At 41.0% G+C, this 26,571-nt stretch overlaps 1 protein-coding gene across 1 annotated transcript in view; it reads right to left on the bottom strand.

Moving 5' to 3' along the window:
* The window catches only part of bckdhb (branched chain keto acid dehydrogenase E1 subunit beta), a 291,935-nt gene that overhangs the window by 239,068 nt on the left and 26,296 nt on the right, over positions 1-26,571 (bottom strand). Inside the window, exon 3 of the mRNA XM_060849722.1 lies at positions 26,088-26,156. Coding sequence (XP_060705705.1) covers positions 26,088-26,156 — 69 coding nt within the window. The remainder of the gene's footprint in view (positions 1-26,087; positions 26,157-26,571) is intronic.

Here is a 26,571-nt window from a genome sequence, read left to right as displayed (position 1 = left end):
TGAAGATCACTCAAAACTATAAACTGTAATTTCCCAATATCATAAAAGTGTTACAACGTAGGAGGCCATTCAGCCTGCACTTTAACCAAACATCATGGCTTACTTCCATTCGCTTACCTTTTCTTGTAATCCTGAATATTATTTCTATTAGAATAATCTTCCAATGCCCTCTTGAATGGGGTTACACCGGCATCTCAAACTCTTGAATGGGCGAATTGAACAGCCTGCCCCAGGTTTTCAGGCTGAGCATTCCAGATCCAAACCTTTTACATAGTGAATAAACTTTGATTTCTCATCTTTGTTTTGCAAATTACTTTAAATCTATGCTCTCTCATGTTTTATTCTTTATCCTTTCACCAGTGGAAATATTTTTTCCCTGTCAACTCTGTTTAAACCACTCATGATGTTGAAAACTTCAATCAAATCTCCCCTTAGCCTTTGCCTCTTTAATCACATACGGTATACAATGGTCAAGTGGTACTATGACTTGATTATGAATCCAGAAATTTAGGTAAAATGGTGGAATAATTATCTGGAAGTAAGAGTCTAACAATTACCATAAAACCACCATCAATTGTTAGAAAAACTCATCTCGTTCAGTAATGTTCTTCAAGGAAAGAAACCTGCCATCTTTACCTGGTCTGGCTTACAGCTGACTCCACACCCACAGCAATATGGTTGACTCTCAATTAAAATGCTGAAAAATGTGTTGCTGGAAAAGCACAGCAGGTCAGGCAGCATCAAAGGAGCAGGAGAATCAACATTTCAGGCATTTCTGAAGAAGGGCTTATGCCCAAAACGTCGATTCTCCTTCTCCTTTGATGCTGCCTGACCTGCTGCGCTTTTCCAGCAACACATTTTTCAGCTCTGATCTCCAGCATCTGCAGTCCTCACTTTCTCCTCTCAATTAAAATTACTTGGTAAACCACTGAGTTCTATCAATCAATATGAAAACTCAAAAAACACATGACTCCACCTATTCAAGAAGATAGCTCACCACCACATTCTCAAGAATAACCAGGGACAGGCAACTATAGTCACAACCCACAACTGAGTTTTAGAAAATCCTTCCTAGAGTTGATGCTTCTTGGTTTACTTCAAAGCCTGTAATTCGCATGGCAAAATGGGCTTTCTCTCCCCTCCTCTCAATGGCAACGAGAAACACACTAATCTTGAATACGAGTGAAATGCTCATCAGATGTGTGTGAATACAACTGCTTTTCAGCTTTAAAACCAAGGGACAGGCTCAAGCACAGCCCAAGATCATGAAGGGTCTTAAGAAAATGAGGGTTTTTTGCTCAGGGACTCGGAAACAACTGCTCTTGTCACCATGTGTTTACATTCAGCACTTGTAGTTCAAGAAAATAATCTGACTCTCTTTTCAACTTTTATCAGTGAAACCATACAGATAGGCTCCAACATAGGTCCATGATACCTTTCATTCAATCTATATTTAAATAGCAATGTATAGTGTTAAAACATCATAATCTTATAAGCTTCTCACTTGTAACATAACAAACTAATCAAAACTACTGCGAAAATAAAACTGCATCTTGTTCACATCCTTGCTTTTCAGTGACTAGAACCAGATATAGCACACAGCGTAACCAAATCTTTATGCTACTTAAATATTACTGTCTCTATCAACTCTTCCTTGTGGCCATCCAGTTCACTCTCCTTAAATCCTGCTGTGTGTTGATTCTGCTTGGTTCCATTCACCATTGCCACTTCATCATTAAGCTATTTCAACAACCCATGGAGGTCAGGACATTTTTTTAACCTCATGCGATAATTGTCCATATTAAAATCTGCCATTGCCCCATTCAATTACAAATCTTGTAGATTGTGCACTGTTTCTTTGAAGTCAACCATCCATCTTATTTTGATAAAATCTCAAATTTAGCAATGTACTTTAACTTTCAGCATTTAAGTTATTGACGCAAATTAGAAATAGTAGCCATCCAAATTGGACAATTTACTCAGCATTTCCACAACACCAAGATATAACTCTGCAATAGAACAGAACTTTCTAATGCTTATCCAATTTTTAATCCACTTTCCAAACTTTCAATAGCTTCCAGTGTCATGAGTCTTTTACATGGAACTTTGTTGTCAAAAGCTTTCTGAATATCTTGGCATACTAATTATCGGACCTTCCAAAGTTCATTTGAACGCCACTATCACAAAATATATAGAAAAATTGGTCAGGTAAAAACATACTTTCCTTAATTTAAACTGAATGTTCTTTACATTATTTTTGTAATAACAACTTATAGCACCATAATACAATGAAACATTCCTTTGATGGACAACTTGCTGAGATATTTGTGACATTGATACCCACAGGTGAGAGGCCAGTAGACTGGAAGTTGGCTAACATGATGCACTATTTAAGAATGATGGTATGGAAAAGCTAGGGAACTATCGATCAGTGATCCTGACATTGGTGGTGGGAAGTTTTTGAAGGGAGTCCCGAGGGACAGAATATACCTGTATTTGGAAAGGCAAGGACTGTAGAAGGATAGTAAACATAGCTTTATGCATGGGAAATCATGTCTCACTAGCTTTGATTGAATTTTTTGAAGTAAGAAAGAGGATTGATGAGGGCAGAGCAGAGGATGTGATCTATATGGACTTCAATAAGGCGATGAAAAAGATTCCTTATGATTGACTGGTTAGCAAGGTCGGATCACAAGGAATACAGGGAGAACTAACCATTTGAATACAGAACTGACTCAAAGGTAGAAGACAGAGGGTGGTGGTGGAGGGTTGTTTTACAGACTGCAGGCCTGTGACAGGGGTGTGCCACAAGGATTGGTGCTGGGTACACTGCTTTTTATCATTTATATAAATGAGTTGGATGTGAACATAGGAGGTAAGTTTGCACGTGGCACCAAAATTAGAGGTGTAATGGACAGCAAAGAAGGTTATCTCAAAGTGCAATGTGACCTTGATCAGATGGGCCAATGGGCCAAGGAGTGGCAGATGGAATTTAGCTTTGGTAAATGTGAGGTGTTGCATTTTGGAAAGGCAAATCAGGGCAGGGCTTATATACTTAATGGTATAAGTGGAGTCCTGGGGAGTGTTGCTGAATAAAGAGATCTCAGAGTCCAGCTTTACAGTTCCTTGAAAGTGGAGTCATAGGTAGATAGGATAGTGAAGCAGCTTTTAGTATGCTTGCCTTTACTGGTCAGTGCATATAGGTCACATTGCAGTTGTATAGGACATTGGTGAGGCTAGTTTTGGAATACTGTATGCAATTCTAGTCTCCCTGCTACAGGAAGGATGTCGTGAAACTTGAAAGGATCCAGAAAAGACTTACAAGGATGTTGCCAGGGTTAGAGGCCGAATAGGCTGGTACATTTTTCCCTGGAGCATTGGAAACTGAGTGGTGACCTTATAAAGGTTTATAAAATCATGAGGGAATGGATAGGGTAATGAGACAAGGTCTTTTCCCAGGGTAGTGGACTCAAAAACTAGAGGGCATAAGTTTAAGGTGAGAGGGGAAAGATTTAAAATGGACCTAAGGGGCAACTTTTTCACACAGAGGGTGGTGCATGTTTGGAATGAGCTGCCAGAGGGAGTGGTGGAGGCTGATACAATTACAACATTTAAAAGCCATTTGGATGGATACATGAACAGGGTTTAAAGGGATATGGGCCAATTGCTGGCAAATGAGATTTAATTAATTTAGGATATCTGGTCAGCATGGACAGGTTGGATTGAAGGATCTGTTTCCATGCTGTATATCTATATGCCTCTTCACAGGAGTGTTAACAAGCCACATAACAATCCATTTGATCGGAAAACGAAAAATAGTCCAAGAGGGAGGTTTTACAAGTGTCTCCAAAGAGGAAAGAGTATTACTAATTCTACTGCTAATTTTAGTCTTCATTTCAATATAATTTATAAAATAATGTAAACAGTTATATTATTTTTATGAATAAATGTGTCCTGGCCAAAGTCTGTTTTAATACCGACTTGAAAATACCATATTACCCACTAATGTCTTCTGATACTTCCAAAATCAATAGCTCCACCTTAGCGATGTTCAAGGTCTTATAAATCTGATCTCCCTTCTCTTCAGACATTAGTTTGATCTGGTCTATAGAGTTCTTTTTTTATTTGGGGCTTCAATGCATTCTGGCTGGGAATTCACTTCACTTTTCTAATCACTTATGCTACTTGGGTTATCCAAAGAATGCTGCCTGATGCTCAATAGGTTATTGTTTCATCTCTGAAATATCACATTCCCCATAGTTAAGAGCTGTTCAAGGCTATACTGGCTGCAATTTTGTGTAGCGCATATAAAGCAATGGATATCTATTGCCATCTATTGGTCAGAGAGCTCTTTACAGTACAAGTGACAGAAGTTTTCAAAACAAGCTACCCATCTCACTCTGCTTACACCACAGGTCTATCCAACTATAAGTTAGATTAGATTACTTACAGCGTGGAAACAGGCCCTTCGGCCCAACAAGTCCACACCGACCCGCCGAAGCGCAACCCACCCATACCCCTACCCCTACATTTACCCCTTACCTAACACTACGGGCAATTTAGCATGGCCAATTCACCTGACCCACACATCTTTGGACTGTGGGAGGAAACCGGAGCACCCGGAGGAAACCCACGCAGACACAGGGAGAACGTGCAAACTCCACACAGTCAGTCTTCTGAGGCGGGAATTGAACCCGGGTCTCTGGCGTTGTGAGGCAGCAGTGCTAACCACTGTGCCACCGTGCCGCCCGTTAACTAAAATTCCATAACCTTATCAGAAACCATAAAGCACTAGGAACAATCCTGAGTATCGGCTTCAAACTAATTTTCCATGCTTCAACTTGAGTTTCCCACTGCAAGGATCTATGTGCAACACAATTTTTTTATTTCAAAAATATACTTTATTCATAAAATTATTTTGATATCTATACAATTGGTGATGCCATATATACGGATACATTTCATTTCTTTACATACAGAGATCGGAATTAATCATTCATATATACAAGTTTGTACATTGGCCATCTAGATATTTTGCTGGGGTGTCAGTGGGGCCCAATTTTTGAGTGGGCCCCCTGTTCTTCTTAAGCAGCCAACTTTACACGGTGGTCTTTCCCCACCGGCGGCAGCTGCCCCAAGCTTCAGTGCGTCCCTCAACACGTAGTCCTGGACCTTGGAATGTGCCAGTATGCAACACTTAGTCGGGGTCAGTTCCTTCAGCTGGGAGATCAACAGGTTTTGGTCAGAACCAAAGAGCATCTTTGACCAAGTTGATGATCTTCCAGGCACAGTTATAGAGTCATAGAGTCATAGAGATGTACAGCATGGAAACAGACCCTTCGGTCCAACCCGACCATGCTGACCAGGTATCCCAACCCAATCTAGTCCCACCTGCCAGCACCTGGCCCATGTCCCTCCAAACCCTTCCTATTCATATACCCATCCAAATGCCTCTTAAATGTTGCAATTGTACCAGCCTCCACCACATCCTCTGGCAGCTCATTCCATACACGTACCACCCTCTGCATGAAAAAGTTGCCCCTAAGGTCTCTATCATATCTTTCCCCTCTCACCCTAAACCTATGCCCTCTAGTTCTGGAATCCCCAACCCCAGGGAAAAGACTTTGCCTATTTATCCTATCCATATCCCTCATAATTTTGTAAAGCTCTATAAAGTCACCCCTCAGCCTCTGACGCTCCAGGGAAAACAGCCCCAGCCTGTTCAACCTCTCCCTGTAGCTCAGATCCTCCAACCCTGGCAACATCCTTGTAAATCTTTTCTGAACTCTTTCAAGTTTCATAACATCTTTCCAATAGGAAGGAGACCAGAATTGCACGCAATATTCCAACAGTGGCCTAACCAATGTCCCATACAGCTGCAACAAGACCGCCAACTCCTGTACTCAATACTCTTACCAATAAAGGAAAGCATACCCTCCAACAACTTGCCCACCACCGAGGTCAGGCTCACTGGTCTAGTTCCCTGGCTTGTCCTTACCACCCTTCTTAAACAGTAGCACCATGTTTGCCAACCTCCAGTCTTCTGGCACTTCACCTGTGACTATCGAATGAAACAAATATCTCAGCAAGAGGCCCAGCAATCACTTCTCTAGCTTCCCACAGAGTTCTCAGGTTGATGCTCGTCTCGGTGTGTGTCCCTGGGAACAGACTGTAGAGCATAGACTCCCGCGTCACGGAGCTGCTTGGGACGAACCTCGACAAACACCACTGCATTCTTCTCCAGATTTCCTTTGCGATTATTACCAATCCTTCAAAGTATAAATGTTCCCACCAATCCACTGTCAATTCAGAGAAAGCTTACTTCTTGGGATCAGTTTCCAAATGTAGTTACAACTGTGCAATGTGAGATATTTGAACAGTGCTACCCTTCAATCTAAAAAGGTTTGAACAATGTTAAAAAAAAAATGTCCTGGCCATGCGCTCTCAATGATTTAAGTAAATGCATTAATTAGTGTAGCACCAAATAATGAATATAAGAATTCCCAATGGTCTGTGAATATATAGCTAACTTCAACCAAGACAGCAGAAGGGGTGATGTGACTGGACTCTGCGTCCTCTGGAAAGAAAGAAAATTCATCACTCCTCCTAATGGTCACCCTATATTCTTTGATGGAAAACATTGAGCATATCATATTGGATTTTAGCAACGATCAATATAAAAGAGCTGAATAATATTCAACACCCAGGCTCATATCTGAAGTACGGTTGCTTCAATAAGTTAACAGAAGAAAGCCAGTGCCTGAGTAACTTAGATTCCCTATAGTGTGGAAACAGGCCCATCGGCCCAACAAGTCCACACTGACCCTCCCAAAAGCAACCCACCCAGACTCATTCTCCCACATTTACCCCTTCACCTAACATTACAGGCAATTTAGCATGGCCAATTCATCTAACCTGCACATTTTTTGGACTGTGGGAGGCAACCAGAGTACCCAGAGTAAACCCACGCAGACAAGGGGAGAATGTGCTAATTCCACATAGACAGTTGCCCGAGGCGAGAATTGAACCCAGGTCCCTGGTGCTGTGAGGCAGCCACTGAGCCACTATGCCGCCCATAATTGTATCATAACAGTGATTTTAAGACATGAACTGTAAAGGATAGAGAATATGTGCTGCACTGTATTAATTTGGAACTGTGCATCATAACATTGAGCTCTTTTTTTTTAATTTGTTGAGCAGCTATCTAAATTAATCCAAAATAATGCAAAATTCATCACATATGGGCTTAAAGACCAGAGGTGAACATGAATAATATTGAACAGTAAAGAAATTGGTGAAGCAGGTAATAATACATAACACAACATAGAAAATGTGAGAATGGATATATTCACTCTGACAACGTACAAACTGGCTCCTGACTAACTCGAGGTATTTCAACCACAGAATTCCTAACAACATTTTTTGAAATTCAATAAAAATGCAATTCTCTTAACTACATTATAAGGGAAGGAATTCATTATTAATTGCAAATGATGTTTGGAATTGAATCATATACGTTTAATTTGCTACTTTTGGCTGAGTCCAATGAATACCAGCAATGGCTAATAATTAGCACATATAGCAAGCTATCAAAGGCTCTATTCAACAGACTGAGTCTGTATTCAATTATCATTGGCATATTATACTTTCTTGTTTAACATAAACTAAAATTGAAACACAGCAATTGACTTCAGGCTATCAGACTCAAAGTGCATTTGCTTGTAACTTGCCTAAGCATACAGCAGAAATCAATTTTAAAAATTAAATTAAATTGAAAAACAAACATGTTTCTTTTTTTGTCAGCAATCCACATATTTGCAAACAACAATATGCCTCATTACAAACTTCTGTTTGTAGATTTTGTCTCAGCACCTATCCTGAACTCTGTGCCGCTTACAACCTGAAAAGTAACTTTACTGTCCATTTGTAATACCATTCGATTCGAAGATAGCATCTCTAACTCCTTTATTGGGTGCAGGTGGGAAAAACCAAGAAACTATAGACCAGTTAGTTTAACTTCTGTCATATGCAAAACATTAGAAGCTATATTAGCTCACTTGGATAACATGGGCCACACAGCTAGGTAAGAAAGTAAGTTATGAAGAGGATATATGGTGGTTACAAAGAAATATTGATAGGTGAACGAAGATCTGGCAAACTGAGCATAATGTAATAAAATGTGAAATTGCCCATTTTGGCAGGAGGAATTTTAAAAATGCATATTACCTGGATGATGAGAAATTACAAAGCTCTAAGATGCAAAAGTGGCTGGGAACCTTTGTCCATGAGTTGCAAAAGGTCACTATGAATGTACAGCAAGAATAAAGAAAGCTAATACAGGTAGAATGTCTTCAATTCCCTTTGCATTAAATAACAAAAGTGTGGAGATAATGCTTCAATTGTATAGAGGACTGGTGAGACAACAACTGAAGCACTGTATGTGGTACAGCTCAGCTTATTTAAGGAAAGATATTAATGTGTTGGATGCAGTTCAAAAATATTTATTAGACAAATATTTGGAATGAAAAAGATTTCCTCATGAAGAAAAGTTGAACAATACAGAATTATATTCACTGGAGCTTAGAACAATAAGAGATAAGTTGATTTGAAATTTGAAATCCCTGACGGGTTGTGACAGGGTAGATGTAAAGAGGATGTTTCCTCTTATGGAAGAATCGCGAACTATGTCATTGTGCAAAAGTCAAGGTTTTAAGATTATGATATATTTTAAGGATAGATTCTTGTTCAGGAGGGATTGAAGGATTTTATGGGGTAGACAGGGTAATGTGAATTTGAGGTTACTATCAGATCAGCCATGATTTTATTGATTGGCAGGGCAGTATACAGGAGCTCAATGGCCGATTCCTGTCTTGTGTGCTTATGTATGTTTGTACAGCAAACTACAAGGGTCTGGAAGAGAGGGGGAGACGGCAAGGGGATTGGAGAGACAGGAGGCTTAAGGAGTTGGGAGATAAGAAGATTAGAAGGGAAGAGGGGAAATGGAAGATACAAAAGAGTAGGAACAGTTTCAAACATCTCAACAAATGAGTCAATGCTGAAGGAAGAGCTTGAAAATAAGAAACCACAGTAATGAATTGTTTGCAAATTAATTCAGAATCTCTAGCATAAAGCTGCATTTGTTGAGAGCTACAAAATGGAGAAAACAAAGGGCATATTTTTGCCTTAATCAGCATGGAAATTATTCAATGGAACTTTGAAACTGATATCTGAAATGCCATGAAAAGGGAGAAAACTATTCCAGCTTTGAAAATACGTGATGGAATGGGAAGGTGTTTTAAGGTCATGGCATTTGGCATATAGAAGTATATACAACAATTATTTTGGAAAAAAAAAATGTTGTTGCTAACTTATGCCTTTTGTCTTAGGCCTGTTCAAATGCAAAGGTTCGAGGAAATCAACACTTTCCCAGTGAACTGAAGCTTTAAATTTAATGGACAATTCAAACTATTGAGGACATTGACGAATTCTACTTCGGTTTCTGTGCAAGTCCAAATAACCCTTCCATCAACAAAAATTCAGAGGTAACTTCTAAACAAAACAAAACCAAAGAACTCCAGATGTTGGAAATCAGAAACAAAAACAGAAATTGCTGGTAAAAAGCAGCAGGTCTGGCAGCATCTATGGACAGAAAGCAGAGATAACGTTTTGGATCCAGTGACTCTTCTTCAAAACTGCATTAAGAGTTAACACTGTCCACAGACGCTGCCAAACCTATTGACCTTTTCCAGCAATTTTTGTTTTTGTTTCAGAAGTACCTAACCACATAGCCTAATAAAGGAGTTAGTGAGACTGGAAAAATAGGTCCCTAAAATCAAAGCTTAGCCCTCAAAACAGGAGCCCTCTGGAAAGAAAATATTTAAACCCTTCACGGGAGATTTTTTTTAAAACAGACATTAGCTTCTCCCCAAAACATGAAGTTCATTGTACATTTCTCCGTCTTTCAGAGGGTCACAATATTCATTATTTTATCCTGCCATTGGACACACAGACAGGAAAGATGGAAATTGTTAAAACAAAAGCAAAAACTTCTGGAGATCTGGCCGTATCTGTTAAGAGAAAGCAGAGTTAACACTTTGTGGCCAGTGACCCTTCCTCAGACTGATCATAGCTTGGAAAATGTTGGTATGCTAGAGAAGGGGTGGGGGAAGGGAAAAGGAATAAATGATAGGTAGAGATGGAGCTCAGAGAGAAAGAAAAACAGTTGGGCAAATAAAGGAATGGGAAAAGGTCAGCCTGGGAGAATGAATAGCTGTTAATAGGGACCATTAGTGACTGACAATATAATGGCTGTGGTCGCAGCCAAGTGATGACAAGGCCTGGTGTGTGGGGGTTGGGGAAAGGACATGGGAGAAAGTGCTCAAACCTTAAAATTATTGAACTCAATATTGAGTCCTGAAAGTTGCAGGGCTCCCAAGCAGAAAATCTGGTGTTGTTCTTCCAGAGATTAGATCAGAGTGGTGCTGAAAAAGCACAGCAGGTCAGGGAGCATCCGAGGAGCAGGAAAATCGATGTTTCGGGCAAAGGCCCTTAATCAGGAATAGAAGCTGGGGGTGTGGGGCTGGGGCGAAGGTAACAAAGAGTACAACACGTGAATGGGGGTAGGGATGGAGGTGATAGGTCAGAGAGAAGGGTGGAGGAAGGTAGTAAAGAATACAATAGGTGAATGGGGGTGGGGATGGAGTTGATAGGTCACAGGGGAGGGTGGAACGGATATGTGGGAAGGGAGGTTGGCAGGTAGGACAGGTCATGAGGACAGTGCTGAGCTGGAAGGTTGGAACTGGGGTAAGGTGGGGGGGGGGGGGGGGGGGGGGGGAGAAGGGAAATGAGAAAACTGGTGAAGTCCACATTGATGCCCTGGGGTTGAAGTGTTCCGAAGTGGAAGATGAGGCGTTCTTTCTCCAGACGTCGGGTGGTGAGGGAGCGGCAGTGGAGAAAGCCCAGGGCTTGAATGTCCTTGGCAGAGTGGGAGGGGGAGTTGAAATATTGGGCCACAGGGCAGTGGGGTTGATTGGTGTGGGTGCCCCGGAGATGTTCCCTGAAGCACTCTGCTACGAGGCGTTGGGAACAAAGGATACAATAAATGACATTGGTGGATGTGCAGGTGAAGCTTTGATGGATGTGGAAGGCTCCTTCGGGGCCTTGGATGGTGGTGAGGGAGATGGTGTCGGCGCAGGTTTTGCAATTCCTGTGGTGGCAGGGGAGGGTGCCAGGAGGGGAGGGTGGTTTGTTGGGGGGGTGTGGACCTGACCAGGTATCACAGAGAAATGGTCTTTGCGGAAAGCGGAAAGGAGTGGGGAGGGAAATATATCTCTGGTGGTGTGGTCCATTTGAAGGTGGCGGAAGTGTCGGCGGATGATGCGGTTAATGCGAAGGTTGGTAGGGTGGAAAGCGAAGACCATGGGGGTTCTGTCCTTGTTACATTTGGAGGGGTGGGGTTTGAGGGCGGAGATGCGGGACGTAGATGAGATGCGTTGGAGGGCATCCTCAACCACGTGAGATAGGAAATTACGATCTCTAAAGGAGGCCATCTGGTGTATTCTGTGGTATCGGAAGCTCGAGACATTTTTGTGGCAAGAACATAAGTGTTCTGTGAAGTGGGTATCCAGTATGCGCTTCATCTACCCAATGTGTGAGCAGCAAATACAGTAGACTAAATTGAATAAAGTACAGATAAATTGCTGTTTCACCTGGAAGGTTTGTCTGGGACCCTGCATAGTGACGAGGGAAGAAGTAAACAGGCAGGTATTACACCTTCTGCGATTGCATGGGAAGTACCATGGGGATGTGGAGAGATGATGGGAGTCAAGGAGGAGTAGACCAGCAAGTTCCTGCTGAAAGTTGACAAGGGAGAGGAGGGGCATGTGTGTCTGGTGGTGGCATTCCCGAGGAGATGTGGATGATGGTAAATGAGAACTATGGGGACTCTATTGCTGTTGTGGGAGTGAAGAGAGGGGATGGGGGCTGAAGTGCAGGGGATGGGTCAGTCAGACACAGCTGAATAGAAATTGTTCAGCCTCTTTTCTGATAGCTGTAAGTCATCCATTTTTCACAGCCATACATCAAGATTCTGAGAACATCTATGAGTGGGAAGATGATTAGATACCAAAATATCATTTTCCATGATGATGTAGCTAGAGGTGGTTGGGAGGAAAGGCACTCAAAGTTTGACTTCAGCGATGCTTTCAAGTGCAACATAGAAGTGCGAGAAATCGATTACTGCACATTGTAGCCACTAAATGAAGTAGTAGGAAAATGGTGACCCTTCTGTGGACCAGTGTGCATCATTACGATAACCAATGGCTATAAGTTTGCAATAGATGCCAACACAGAAAACAACAAATAACAAGGCTTCTTCGTACTTTCACATGCCTGCCTCTCAAGGAGTGATGAAGGGCTTATGCTCGAAACGTCAAATTCCCTATTCCTGAGATGCTGCCTGGCCTGCTGTGCTTTGACCAGCAACACATTTTCAGCTGTGATCTCCAGCATCTGCAGACCTCATTTTTTACTCTCAAGGAGTGGTCTCTTTAGCACAGAGGCATCATTTGAAGATAGCTTTCCTCAGCTGAAGTGGATTGTTTGCAGTATGTCTACCAGCTTTCAAAAATGGAAGGATGCCAATAAAAAACAGTGACTGAATAGGGGCTTGATTTTGCAGTGCTTCGGTGCCAGCCTCTACTCAAGAAATAACTATTGTACATAAGTTTCCTGAACACAGTGTTAAAAGCACATGAGGCTAGTGTGTGTGAAGGTGACAGATGTGGAGCAAAGTCAATTTTTTCAAACAAGAACCTTGCTTTGCTTTTGGCAATAAGTTATTTGCATTTCTTTAGTTACAATTGGAAAGAAAAATAAGACCACCTTTTCATAGCTGATGGAAGATTCCTGCAAGTTTATGTGGTAAGTTTAAATCTCCAAGAGACTAGTCAATTAGCAACTCACATTGTAAACTTGTCCACAATGCTGCCTTTATTATTGGTCTGTAATATGCATGGCGTAGCTAAATTGAACAGGAATCTCTTTTCAGCACTTTTTTTTGTCTTTGCATTTTAACCATGGAGACATTTCTTAGCAAATTTTCTCACATTCCAGATTCTCCAAAATGCATTCTACTGAAATATTCAAAATAAGTACTAATTTTTCCTCACATAAGAATATGAAAAAGAGAATTGTAGGACATTCAGCCCTTAAACCTGCCTACATTATTCAACAAGATCATGGCTTATCTGTCCCAGTCTTCAATTCTTTGTGCCAGCTCCTTATAGCCCTCAACTCCTCACAATTTCAATATTCTACCTACCTCCTCCTTAAATACATTTGATGATCCAGCCTTCGCCATTCTCCATGGGGAGAGAATCCCAGACATTCACTACTATCCGATGGAAGAAGAAATTCCTTTACATCTGTTTTAAATGAGTGACTCTTCACTCTGTAACTATACCCCCGAGTTCGAGACTGCCCCATTAGTGCACATTACAGAAGAGGAAGTGCTGGAGGTCTTAGAAAACATAAAGGTGGATAAACCTCTGGGACCTGATCGCGAGTATCCCAAGACTTTATGGCAAGTTAGGGAAAAAAAATTGCAGGACCCATTAGCAGAAATATGTGTATCATCTATAACTGCAGGTGAGGCACTAGATGACTGGAGGGTGACTAAGGTTGTGCCTTTATTTAAGAAAGGTTGTAAGGAGAAGCCGGAGAACTATAAACCACTGGGCCTGACTTCCGCGGGCCAACTTTGAAAGATATGGTTTACTCGCATTTGAGAGGCAAGGAATGATTAGGATAGTCAGCGTGGTTGTTTGAGAGGGAAATCATGTCGCACAAACATAGTCGAGTTGTCTGAGGAAATAACCAAAACCAATAACCAAAGAGAGTTGAGGAGAAACTTCTTCACCCAGAGAGTGGGTGGGTGTATGGAATGCTCTGCCCCAGAGGGCTGTGGAGGCCAAGTCTCTGGATACTTTCAAGAAAGAGTTGGATAGATAGAGCTCTTAAGGATAGTGGAATCAAGGGTTATGGGGATAAGGCAGGAACAGGATACTGACCGAGGATGATCAGCCATGATCATAATGAATGGTGGTGCTGGCTCGAAGGGTAGGATGGCCTACTCCTGCACCTATTGTCTATTGATGAAGGCAAAATTGCAGACTTTGCTTAAACGGACTTGAATAAAGCCTTTGAGAAGGTTCCACGTGTAGACTAATTAATAAAGTTTGATCACACGGGATTCAGCGTGAGCTTGCCAATTAGATACAAAATTGACTTGACAGTAGGAGACAGAGTGTGGTGGTGGAAGGTTTTTTCGGACTGGAAGTCTGTGGCTAGTGGTGTTCTACAGGGATCAGTGCTGGTTCCATCTTTGTTTATATTTTATATAAACAATTTGGATAAGAACATAGGAGGCATTGTTAGTAAGTTTGCAGATGACTCCAAAATTGGTGATATAGCGGACAATGAATGCTGTCTAAGATTACAAAAAAATCTTGACCAATTGAGTCAATGGGCTGAGGAGTGGCAGATGGAGTTTAATTTGGATAAATGAGAGGTTTTGCACTTTGGTAACAAACAGGTGCATAATTTATACAATTAATGGTCAAACCCTGGGCACTGTTGTAGAACAGAGACACCTTGGGGTTCAAGTGCGTAATTTTTTGGAATTTGTATCACAGATAGACAGGATGGTTAGCCTGCTTGCCTTCATTGCTCAGACCTTTGAGTATAAGAGTTTGGACGTTACATTGTGGTTGTATAGTGTGTGGGTCTCTTCTGGAGTACTGTGTACAGTTCCAGTCCCCCTGCTATAGTAAGATGTAGAAGGCCTGGTGTTGGACTGAAGTGGATAAGGTTAAAAATCACACAACCCAGGTTACAGTCCAACAGTGTATTTGGAAGCACTAGCTTTTGGAGCACTGCTCCTTCATCAGGTAGTTGATGCCACCTAATGAAGAAGCAGCGCTCCGAAAGCTAGTGCTTCCAAATAAACCTGCTGCAGTATAACCTGGCGATGAGTGATTTTTAACTCTGCAGTAGTAAGGATATTACGAAATTTGAGAAAGTTCAATAAAGATTAACCAGCATGTTGGCGAGAATGAGGGTTTGAGTTATAAAAATTGGTTGAGACTTTTTCCACTGGAACAAAGGAGTTGAGGGGTATTCTTATAGAGATTTATAAAATAATGAGGGCCATAGATAAGTTGAATAGCAAGGGTCTCTTCCATAGCGTAGGGGAGTTCAAAACTAGGGGGAATATTTTTAAAGTGAGAGGAGAAAAGTTTAGAAAGCACACAAGAGGCAACTTTTTTTTTAAACACAAAGAGTGGTTCATGTGTGGAATAAACTGCCAAAGGAAGTGATGAATACAGGTACCGTTACAACATTTAAATAACATTTCGATAAGTACATGATTAGGAAAGATTTGGAGGGATGTGTGCCAAGCACAAGCAAATGGGACTACTTTAGTTTGGGAACATGGTCAGCATGGACTGGTTGGACCAAAGGGTCTGTTCCCATTCTCTATGATTCTAGTGGAAGCATCCTTTGAACATCTACCATGTCAGAATTTTCCTTACTTCATTAACATCACCCTTATGAATACAGGCCTAACCCTGTTTAGTTGGTCTTGAAAAATAAACCCCTTCATCCTGGAATCAGCTGAATGAATCACTTTTAAACTGCCTCTAATGCAATGTATCCTGGCAGTACTGTGATTAGCACTGTTGCAACACAGCGCCAGGGACCCGGGTTCCATTCCAGCCTTGGGTGGCTGTCTATATGGAGCTCACACGTTCTCCCACTATCTGCGTGGGCTTCCTCAAGTACTCTGCTTTCCTCTCTCAGTCCAGGGATGTGCAGGTTTGGTGAGTTAGCCATGGTAAAAACCCCATGCGGAGTTATGGGGATGGGGTTAAGATCTGAGTCTGGGTTGAATGCTCCTCAGAGGGTTGTTGTAGACTCGATGGGCTGAATGGCCTCTTTCCGCACTGTAAGGATTCTATGATTCTATCCTTTATTAAATACTATACATTCTCAAAAACCGCAGTTGTAACAACACTGCCCTGCCTTTAAGTTCCTAGCAATAAAGGCCAAAATTTTATTGATCTTCTTAATCACTTGCTGCACTTGCATAACATTTGTGTTTCATGTACAAGAACATCCAGATCCTTCTATGCTATACACTTTTGAAGTCTTTCACCATTTAAATAATTGCCTGTCTTTAGATACTTCCTAAGTGCATGACCTCACACTTTTCTATATTAAATTCCATCAGCCAAGTGTTTGCTCACTTGCTTAACCTACGTATACTTCCTTCAGATTCCTTATGTCTTCATCATAACTTCCACCTAATTTTGTACTGTTAGCAAATCTGAATTCATTAAATTCTGAACCTTACCCCAAGTCGTTAACATACCTGGTAAATAATTGAAGCCCTGGGACTGATCCTTTTGGCACTCCACTAGTTACATTGACAAACTGAACAAGACCTATGAATCCTGACTGTCTTCAGAGTGTTAACCAATCTTCAATCCATGTTAATACATTTTAGATCAATTTAGATTCATTGTCACATATATTACAAATACAGTGAAAAGTGTTGTTTAGTGTCGCCATTCTTCAACACCATCTTAAAACACACAAAATAAGGCAAAATACACAGAATATAAAGCAGATTACATTACTCCCAATACAGAGCGCACAACTTGTACAATATCCTTTTATGTGAACTTTATCGAATGCCTCTGGAAACCAACAGACACTACATCTACTGGTACCCCATTGCAAATGTCTTCGTTATATCCCCAAAGACTCAAGCAAAATTGTCAACTATGATTTGCCTTTCACAAAACCAAGTTGCGCCTGTGTGATTATGTTAAGCTTTTCTACATATCCTACGATTTGATAAGGCATTTGATAAGGTACCTCATGGCAGGCTGATATAAAAGGTCGAGTCTCACGAGATTCAGGGTTTGCTGGCTAGATGGACATAAAACTGCTTGTCTTAGAAAAGAATGGGTGGTCAGAGTGCTTTTCGGAATGGAGATCAGTAACTAGTGGTGTTCTGCAGAAATAAGTGTTGGAACCTTGGTTGTATGTGAAGTATATAAATGATTTGGAAGTAAATGTAGGTGGTCTCGTTAGTAAGTTGTAGAAGACACCAAAAGTGGCAGAGTTGCACATAGTGAGGAGGATTGTCAAAGGACACAGCGGGATGCAGATAGAATGCAGATTTGGGCAGAGAAATAGCAGATGGAGTTTAATCCAGGCAAATGTGAGATGATGCATTTTGGAAAATCAAATTCAGGTGCTAATTGTACAATAAATGGCAGAACCCTTAAGAACACTAATATGATTAGATTAGATTAGATTAGATTCCCTGCAGTATGGAAACAGGCCCTTCGGCCCAACCAGTCCATATCGACTCTCCGAAGAGTAACCCACACAGACCCATTTCCCTCTGACTAATGCACCTAACACTATGGGCAATTTAGCATGGCCAATTCACCTGGCCTGCACATCTTTGGTCTGTGGCAGGAAACCCACACAGACACAGGGAGAATTTGCAAACTCTACACACACAGTCACCCGAGGCTGGAATCAAACCTGGGACCTGGTGCTGTGAGGCAGCAGTGCTAACCACTGAGCCACCATGATACAGAGGGATCTAGACATAAAGGTCCACACATCCCTGAAAGTGACAACACTTGTGATAATGTGGTCAAGAAGGCATAAAGCATGCTTGCCTTCATTAGCCAGGACATCCATTATAGAAGCTGGCAAGTTATTATACATCTGTACAAAATTTTAGTTCGGCCACATTTGGAATACTGCATGCAGTACTGGTTGCCACACTACAAGATGGACATGGATGTTTTGAGCGAAAGGAAGTTTACAATGATGCTGCCTGGGCTGGATAGATAAGGAGAGGTTGGATAGATTTGGATTGTTTTCACTGGAAAGACTGAAGCTAAGTGTCATGCAGAGAGACAAGAGAAGCTAGCACCGTTCGCCGAAGAGAAGCAGAAGTTAAAGAGATCTCAAAATACATCTGGAATTACAAAATTGAATTTCAGTGCTAAAAAGATTGTTTTAATTTATTTGCTCCTGGAATGAGGATGATAATAATGATAAAGCTACATTTTTATTATCTATCTCAAGTCATCGTGAAAAGCTATATGTGGGCCTTCTCCTTGAACTGTCCTTAAGTTAATGGTGGTCCACAATGAGTAGAAGTGGTCATGGAACTCGGAAACACAGTCAAATTGAGTTTGATCAATTGCTTAATCCTGTCGCGCGATGATTTTCTCTTAACCATAAGAAATAAGAAGAGAAGTAGACCATTCGGTCCCTCAAGCCTGCTTCACCATTCAATAAGATCATGGCTGATCCGATACTCCTCACTTCCATTTTAAGAGGGGCACAATGACTCAGTAGTTAGCACTGTTGCTTCACAAGACCCCGGTTCAATCCAGCCTTATGTGATTGTCTCTCAGGGAATTTTCTGCTTGTCTGCGTAGTTTCCTCCAGCTGCTCCACAATCCAAAGATTAGCAGGTTAGGTGGATTGACTGTGTTAAATTCCCCATTGTGTTGAGGTTAAGTGGATTAGCCTTGTTAGACGTAAGGTTACGGGATGGGCCTCGGTCTGGGAGGGATGCTCTTCGGAGGACTAGTGCAGACTCCATGGGCCGAACTGCCTCTCCACACTACAGGAATTCAATGATAAACCCACCCTTTCACTATAACCCTTGATTCTTCCACTGATGAAGAATCTATGTTCTTTAATCAAGGTGCCAGACACTGTGATCAGTCAGAAAATAATGTTTACAAACATTGAAACTAATGAACAAGTTGTCAAATTTGTGTCTGCCTAAATTAAATGCACACTGTAAGTTGATTTCCAGCCCACTAGCTTTATGTGAAAAAGGTACAGAAATGTCAAGACTGAGGGACATTTGCCCATTCCCAAAATACAGCTGGAGTTTAATCTTCTCAAACCATACATAGCTTAATTTATACAGAATACCTATAAACCTTCCATGGCTTATATGGCTATAACCTCCAATATACTCAGGCACTGGCCAACACAAGTCAGCTGGGGAAAAAAAAATCACAACATCCTGTTATTCACATAATACTCCCAAGTCCCATTAATGAGCCAGATCAGATTGTTTCTTTGAGGCAAACTTGGCAGTCTTGATTTCATTTTTCCAATTTTTTCTTCTACTTGATGGGAAAAGTTATTCCTCTATTAATTGTTCCCCCAAATTTCTAGTTTAAATTTACAACCTCTTTAATGGTTCACACCTTAGGTTCCCATTCACAATCAGACAACAAAGTTGTTCACTGCCCTATAACATTCCAGCTTAAGAAATAATAGTCATTATTTTAAAGATTGATAATTGAGAAGGGGAAGCCATGTACAACCATGGATTCAACTAAGGTTCATAAATCCAGCAAAACAGTGCTGATGTGTTACTTTCAATTTTCCTACAATTTTGCTTCACAAATACAAAGTCAGCCCCTTACTATATCAAGTATATAACACTTTCATATCCAGTAAGAAGCCCAAGAAAATAGCACCCACAAAACAAAATAGCAAGATGCAGCAACTGTTTGAAAACCACTGAACAAAAACAATGAACCATTTAGTCACTGTTCATCCAAAGTGTTCGCTGAAATATAGCAGTGACTTAGGCTGAAAAATTCACTTAGTTTAGAGCAAATTGCGCACTCACAATTTGGCCATTGGCAGTAAATTGCCTCAAAGAACTAAACAAGTCAACTAATATTAAAAAAACTGTACACAGTGTTCGCGCTAAATATTCAATAGATATATTTCAACAAAATAACCACTCCCAACACAAATGTTTCAAAGGAAATGCAGAGGACAAAGAAAGAAAAGCCAAATTATTTTATATTTTTCAGCACGGAGCTCAGCCAACAAAAATTTCTGTACGAGAAAATAAAGAACTGCAGATGCTGGAAATCGGAAACAAAAACAGAAATTGCCAGAGAAATTGCTGCAGAACACAGTTCTTTAAGAAGGATTACTGAACCCAAAATGTTGACTCTGGTTCTTTCTTCAGCTAACATGCCCAGTATCATTGTCCTACAAACTGGCTTTTTCTTTTAAAATCACCTTAGATTCCCAAAATGCAAATTAAATTCATAATATTCCTAGATCTCGAGCTCCAGGGAACAACACACAAACATTCAATCCATGACAAGCAAGTGTACACTCAAATCAAACCACAAAGAGTTAACCTTTTCACCACGTTCCATCTTCTCTCTCTCACTCTCTTTATGTCCCTTGAACCCTTGGGCCAGTGAATGTAATATAGAAGAGTGTTTCCCCTCTCTCTCACACACACATGAACATAGAGTCATAGAGATGTACAGCATGGAAACAGACCCTTCAGTCCAACACGTCCATGCTGACCAGATATCCCAACCCAATCTAGTCCCACCTGTCAGCACCTGGCCCATATCCCTCCAAACCCTTCCTAGTCATATACCCATCCAAATGCTTCTTAAATGTTGCAATTGTACCAGCATCCACCACTTCGTCTGGCAGCTCATTCCATACATGTACCACCCTCTGCGTGAAAAAGTTGCCCCTTAAGTCTCTTTTATAATTTTCCCCTCTCAACCTAAACCTGTATCCTCTAGTTCTGGACTCTCTGACCCCAAGGAAAAGACTTTGTCTATTTATCCTATACATGCCCCTCATGATTTTGTCAACCTCTATAAGGTCACCCCTCAGCCTCAGACGGTCCAGGGTAAACATCCCCAACCTGTTCATCTTCCCCCTACACTCAAATCCTCCAACCCTGGCAACATCCTTGTAAACCCTTTCAAGTTTCACAACATAGAGTCATAGAGAAGAATAGCATGGAAACAGACCCTCCGGTCCAACCCATCCATGCTGACTAGATACCCCAACCCAATCTAGTTCCACCTGCCAGCACCTGGCCCAAATCCCTCCAAATCCTTCCTATAGGATGAATCAGAATTGCACGTAGTCTTCCAACAGGGGCCTAACCAATGTCCTGTACTCAATACTCTGATCAATAAAGGAAGGCATACCAACATCTTCCAAGTTTTTTACAATATAAGTCTCAGCCTGTGTTTTCCTAGCTTGTATTCACATTCCAGAACAGTTAAGATTAGGGAGCTGAGCGTCATAAATTCAAATCTGCTCAGTGTGGTACACATGAAAATGTAACAGGATTGTTCTATTACTTGGATATTCCACTCAGCTTATTAAATTACATGTCATTTTCCTACTGAGTTTCCTATGAGTTTCGTTAAGGGTCTTCAATATAAACCAGAAACTCAGTTATCCAATGCCCCACTGTGAAATATGCGCAGCTTCCAGTCCTCGGGGAGAGAAGGAAGTACTGCCACACTCCACAAGTGGCCAAATGTTTTTACCTATTTATACCATTGACACTAAGAACAGACGTCCTTAATTCTTCTGAGCAAATGCCACCCTTCCACCCCACCCTCTGTGGTCAAGCGCTTTTCTGATTTCCTATAGCAGATGTGTAAGGCTACAATCCTTCTCAATGTTACATGCCACATTTCAGTCCAAGCCTGGATATTGTCCAGATCTTGCTGCATTTAGACATGGACTGCTTTAGTATCTGAAGAGTTGTGAATAATGCTGAACATTGCGAAATCATCGGCAAACATTCCCACTTCTGACATTACGATGGATGGAAGATCATTGACAAAACAGCTGAAGATGAATGGATCTCGGACACTAACTCCAGGAACTCTTGCAGAGATGGCCTGGAGCTGAGATGACTGACCAACAGCCACAACCATCTTCCTGTGTGCCAGGTGTGACTCCAACCAGTGGTGGTTTTTCCTTTAATTCCCATTGATTTCAGTACAACTAGGGCTCCTTGATGTCAAGGGCTGTCATTCTCCCCCCACATCTGCAATTTAGCTCTATTATCCATGTTTAAACTAAGGCTGTGATGAGGTCAGGGGCTGATTGGCCCTGGCGGAACACAAATTGGGTATTACTGAGCAGGTTTTGGCTGAACAGGTGCTGTTTGATAGCACTGTTGATGATACCTACCGTCACTGTACTGATGATTGAGAGTAGATAGAATGGGCAGTAATTGACTGGGTTGGATGGTCCTACTTTTTGTGTTTAGGCCATACCTGGGCAGTTTTCCACATTGTTGGGTAGATGTTAGAGTTGTAATTGTACTGGAAGATCTTGACCATAGGAGTAGCAAGTTCTGGAACACAATTCTTCAGTACTATTGCTGGAATGTTATCGGGACCCCTAGACTTTGTAGTATCCAGTGCCTCCAACCATTTCTTGATGTCACATGGAGAGAATCGAATTGGCTGAAGACTGGTATCTGTAATGCTGGGGACCAATGGAGAAGGCCAATATGTATTATCCACTTGATACTTTTAGCTGAAGATTGCTGCAAATACTTCAGCCTTATCTTTTGCATTGATGTGTTGGGCTCTTCCATTATTGAGGATAAGGATATTTGTGGTGCTTCCTCCTCCAGTGCATTGTTTAATTGTCCATCATTCATTCACGAATGGATATAACAGGTCCGCAGATCACTTGGTTCTCTCTATCAGATTAGATTACTTACAGTGTGGAAACAGGCCCTTCGGCCCTACAAGTCCACACCGACCCGCCGAAGCGCAACCCACCCATACCCCTACATATACCCCTTACCTAACACTACGGGCAATTTAGCATGGCCAATTCACCTGGCCCGCACATCTTTGGACTGTGGGAGGAAACCGGAGCACCCGGAGGAAACCCACGCAGACACGGGGAGAACGTGCAAACTCCACACAGTCAGTCGCCTGAGGTGGGAAATGAACCCAGGTCCCTGGCGCTGTGAGGCAGCAGTGCTAACCACTGTGCCACCGTGCCGCCCACTTGATGCTTATGCTGTTTGGTAGTTTCATCAAGATGACACCTCATTTTTAAGTATGCCGGGTGCTGCTCCTGGCTTACCCTCCTATACTCTCCATTGAACCAGTGTTGATCTCCTGACATAATGATAATGGCTCAGTGGGGGATATGCGGGCCATAGGTTGCAGATTGTTTTGGAGTATAATATGCCTTTGAAGGGCCACAGAACCTCATGGGTTCCCTGGTCTAGAGTTGTTTTATCTGCTCAACGTCTGTCCCATTTAGTATGGTGATAGTGCCACATGTTACAATGGAGGATTTTCTCAATGTGAAGGTGAGACTTTGCCACCCTCTTGAATTGCCCTACCTGTCCACCTGTCTTCCCACCTAATTGCTCCACCCTCCCCTCCAATCTATCACTATCAGCCCTCCACTTGCATCTACCTATCGCCTTCCCAGCTACCTTTCCCTCATCCCCACTCTCCTATTTATCTCTCAGCCCCCTTCCACACCTCTATCACATTCCTGATGAATGGCTTATGCTCAAAATGTCGACTCTCCTGTTCCTCGGAAGTTGCCTGACCTGCTGTGCTTTTCCAGCACCACAGCTTTTGACTCTATTGACTAATCGACCTAGAAGCAATCATTTACATCACTTAACGTTTTACAAACCTCAGGAAGTCAGCCCTTAACCACAAGATGTTTTATCTGAAATATTAATTTTGGATACCATTGACTGGACATATATTTATATGTTCAATTGTTTTGAAAGAACACTTAAAGAAGACTGGCTGCAATGGCAAAATTGTTGCATTTTCAAAGAAGACAAGTTGTTCGACAGGAGTCACCAAGTGTAGAATACTTTCAGACAGAGGTCATATGCATCAGTTTTGAAATATAATAAAGCTGTTGGATTTTGAACACAGAGAGAGATAACTTGCCTGGAACAACAATCTAGTTCTCTCTCATGAGACAGTCAAAAACCTATTGGAAAGTTTATTCACTATAAGATACTTAAAGGAAAATTCCAAATCAAGTGTACTGTCTCCTGAAAATAATTCAGCTAGCCATAACTGGTCCAAGAAAACAGTCCAGTCTAAAATGACTAATTACAGAGCAACATTTGAACAAATCAGTAACTGGTTACTTTCCCTGAATTTAACTATGCTTGGCCAAAATAATTTTAAGGAAACACTCTGCAATACTGTATGTTTATATTTTTCAAACTAGGCTTGGAGAGGGTGGGAGCATGTACATGCATGTGTGTCAAGGTGTGCATGCATGTTACTGTGCGTGAACGTGCATGTTAGTTTTCCTGAAGGGTAGTTGCGTATATTTGAGCAGTTTAAAACCTTTTGTTAATAATGTTTTTACATCTATGGTCAAGTAACTTTAATTAGCAATAAACTAGTTCCTCACTTGTTATTTCATAAAACTGGCTTACTTGTTTCTGCTACTAAGCTATTGTTGGGAATATTATTTATAAGAGATGGAGTTCTTTGTCTTTACTGGAAAACCTGGCTTTGAAAAGACCAGGGGACCTCTATATTAATGATTGCCTAGGGAATCTGCAAGCTGCAAGTCTCTCTCCTGAAATCCTTTTCTGAGTAGAAGTTTCCAAATATCTGCATTTCTGACTATTCAATAAATGTGGATAAGTGTGGACTATATTTTCTTCTCACTTGCAATAAATTCACAAGTCGTTAAGAATAAACTTGGATTATACAGCTTCCATCACGACTTCAGAGTATCCAAAACCAATAACCAATCAACCACTTTTGAAGTGTAATTAACATTATACTGAAGGTCAATTGAACTAGTGAATTATGGATCTAGCATTACTTCTGTAAATTGCAGATATTCAATGGTCCTTACTGTGCACCCCAGAATTCTAAATGCAAAATAACATTCAGATCCACAATATTTTGACACATAAGTGATAAACTGACTGCCACTTCAAGTCCTTTCAATTGAATTTTATTTGTTATTTGACTTCTGAATTGAAAATTCAATCCGAATCTAATGCAAAGCCTTACATCAATCACATATTGTGCATCCCATTTAAAACGTGAATCAGATTAAATAGAGTTACACAATAAATATGCAGATGAGTTTCAACGACATGAACAGGCCAGTGGAACACAGATGCTAACTGCTTGATTGTTCCAATGGAGAAGACTGAACCAAGTCGACGTAGACCCCGTCAGCACAGGGCCAACAGACTGAGAAGAAAATCAACTCTTTGTACAGCTGTTAATCCAAGGTCACCTATAAGGTGGCCCAGTCAACAATCCAGACTAGAAAAAGAGTTTGATGAGCAGAAAAGGGAGCTCACAAGAGAAGAACAGGAAGGAGGAATTCAACAAAAGGTCCAGGCTATTTTATTCAAGCACAGACTACTGATTCAGGTCTAAATTGCCAATCAATGACAACCTGCCATTTCAAAAGTAAATTATCTCCATGCTGACAATGATATGGCCAGGCAAATCACTAATAGGATTGGAACTCAAAACTTCTTCTAGAGTACTGTAATTTAGTCCCATCAACTATTCCTACCAAGTTCGCTCAAATAATTCTAACACTGAATGTTAGAAAATGTATTATCATTAATGATGATTCAAATGGAGCAAGTCTTTTTTGTAGCTGTGATGTTAGCTGAATTCCTTGATGGGTTATTAAATATAACACACTGAGATGTTAACAACTTATGCCCTCAATTAAAGTATTTGGGTTCCTGAAAATCATGTTTTTAAGTGAATCAGCTCGAAGAAATCAATGATAAATCCAGAATTAGGTTCCTTCAAACAGTTCTCACCTAGAAAAATCAATGCAGTAGTTGAAATACATGTACAGCAATGTTCCTTCCTTGCCGATAAACTTGCAAAATAAAATGCACCAATATGCAGTACAAAATATTTTAAGAAGTGCAGTAATTTTAAATATGCTAGCCTTCTTCTAGTAGCAGAAAGGTGCTGTTGCAGTCAGCAATTCACCTCCCAGGTCTATCTGCACCACTTTCTGCGACCAGACAAACCTCAGGAGTTCAGTGAGAGTTCAAAATGGGAGCAGAGCAGCTGAAGAACACACTTCCAATCAAGGTACAATATTAAAGCACATCAAAACTAAACAAAGACTTATTGTAATATAGAAAGCTCATAACTTACCATATTTATCCCTGAGTCCAACTGTACACCGAAAAACTCCACCAAAGGCAACGTCTTCTCCAAAGATCACTTTAAAAGCAATTAAAAACTTGTCAAAGATGTAATGCTCAATAATATATGCAAAATTATGAAAAAGGTTTGGACAAATAAAAACAAAACCACAAATATTGATAAAGTGATTCAAAGTTGAACCAATGCACATAGGACTCACTCTCCAATAAATGAGATGCCTCATCTAATTATATCTTTCAGACACTTTTCTGATTGTGCTTATGAAATGTATACACATACATTATGTTTTGATACTGCCTAGTTCCTGGTTGCGTAGTAGCACTCTTGTCTCAGTCAGAAGGTAGATTCAAGTACTACTCCAGTCAAAATTGCAGCTAACATAATAATACAGTAGGGGGAGATGTTGACTTTCAGATGCAAGCTTCAACAAAACAGTTATAAAAGATTCAAAAATACATATCAAAATGTACAG

Source organism: Hemiscyllium ocellatum, chromosome 3, assembly GCF_020745735.1.
Source record: "Hemiscyllium ocellatum isolate sHemOce1 chromosome 3, sHemOce1.pat.X.cur, whole genome shotgun sequence".
NCBI classification, from domain to species: Eukaryota; Metazoa; Chordata; class Chondrichthyes; order Orectolobiformes; family Hemiscylliidae; genus Hemiscyllium; species Hemiscyllium ocellatum.
Note: the sequence above shows the minus strand (reverse complement) of the source record. Positions and strands in the feature narration are given on the sequence as shown.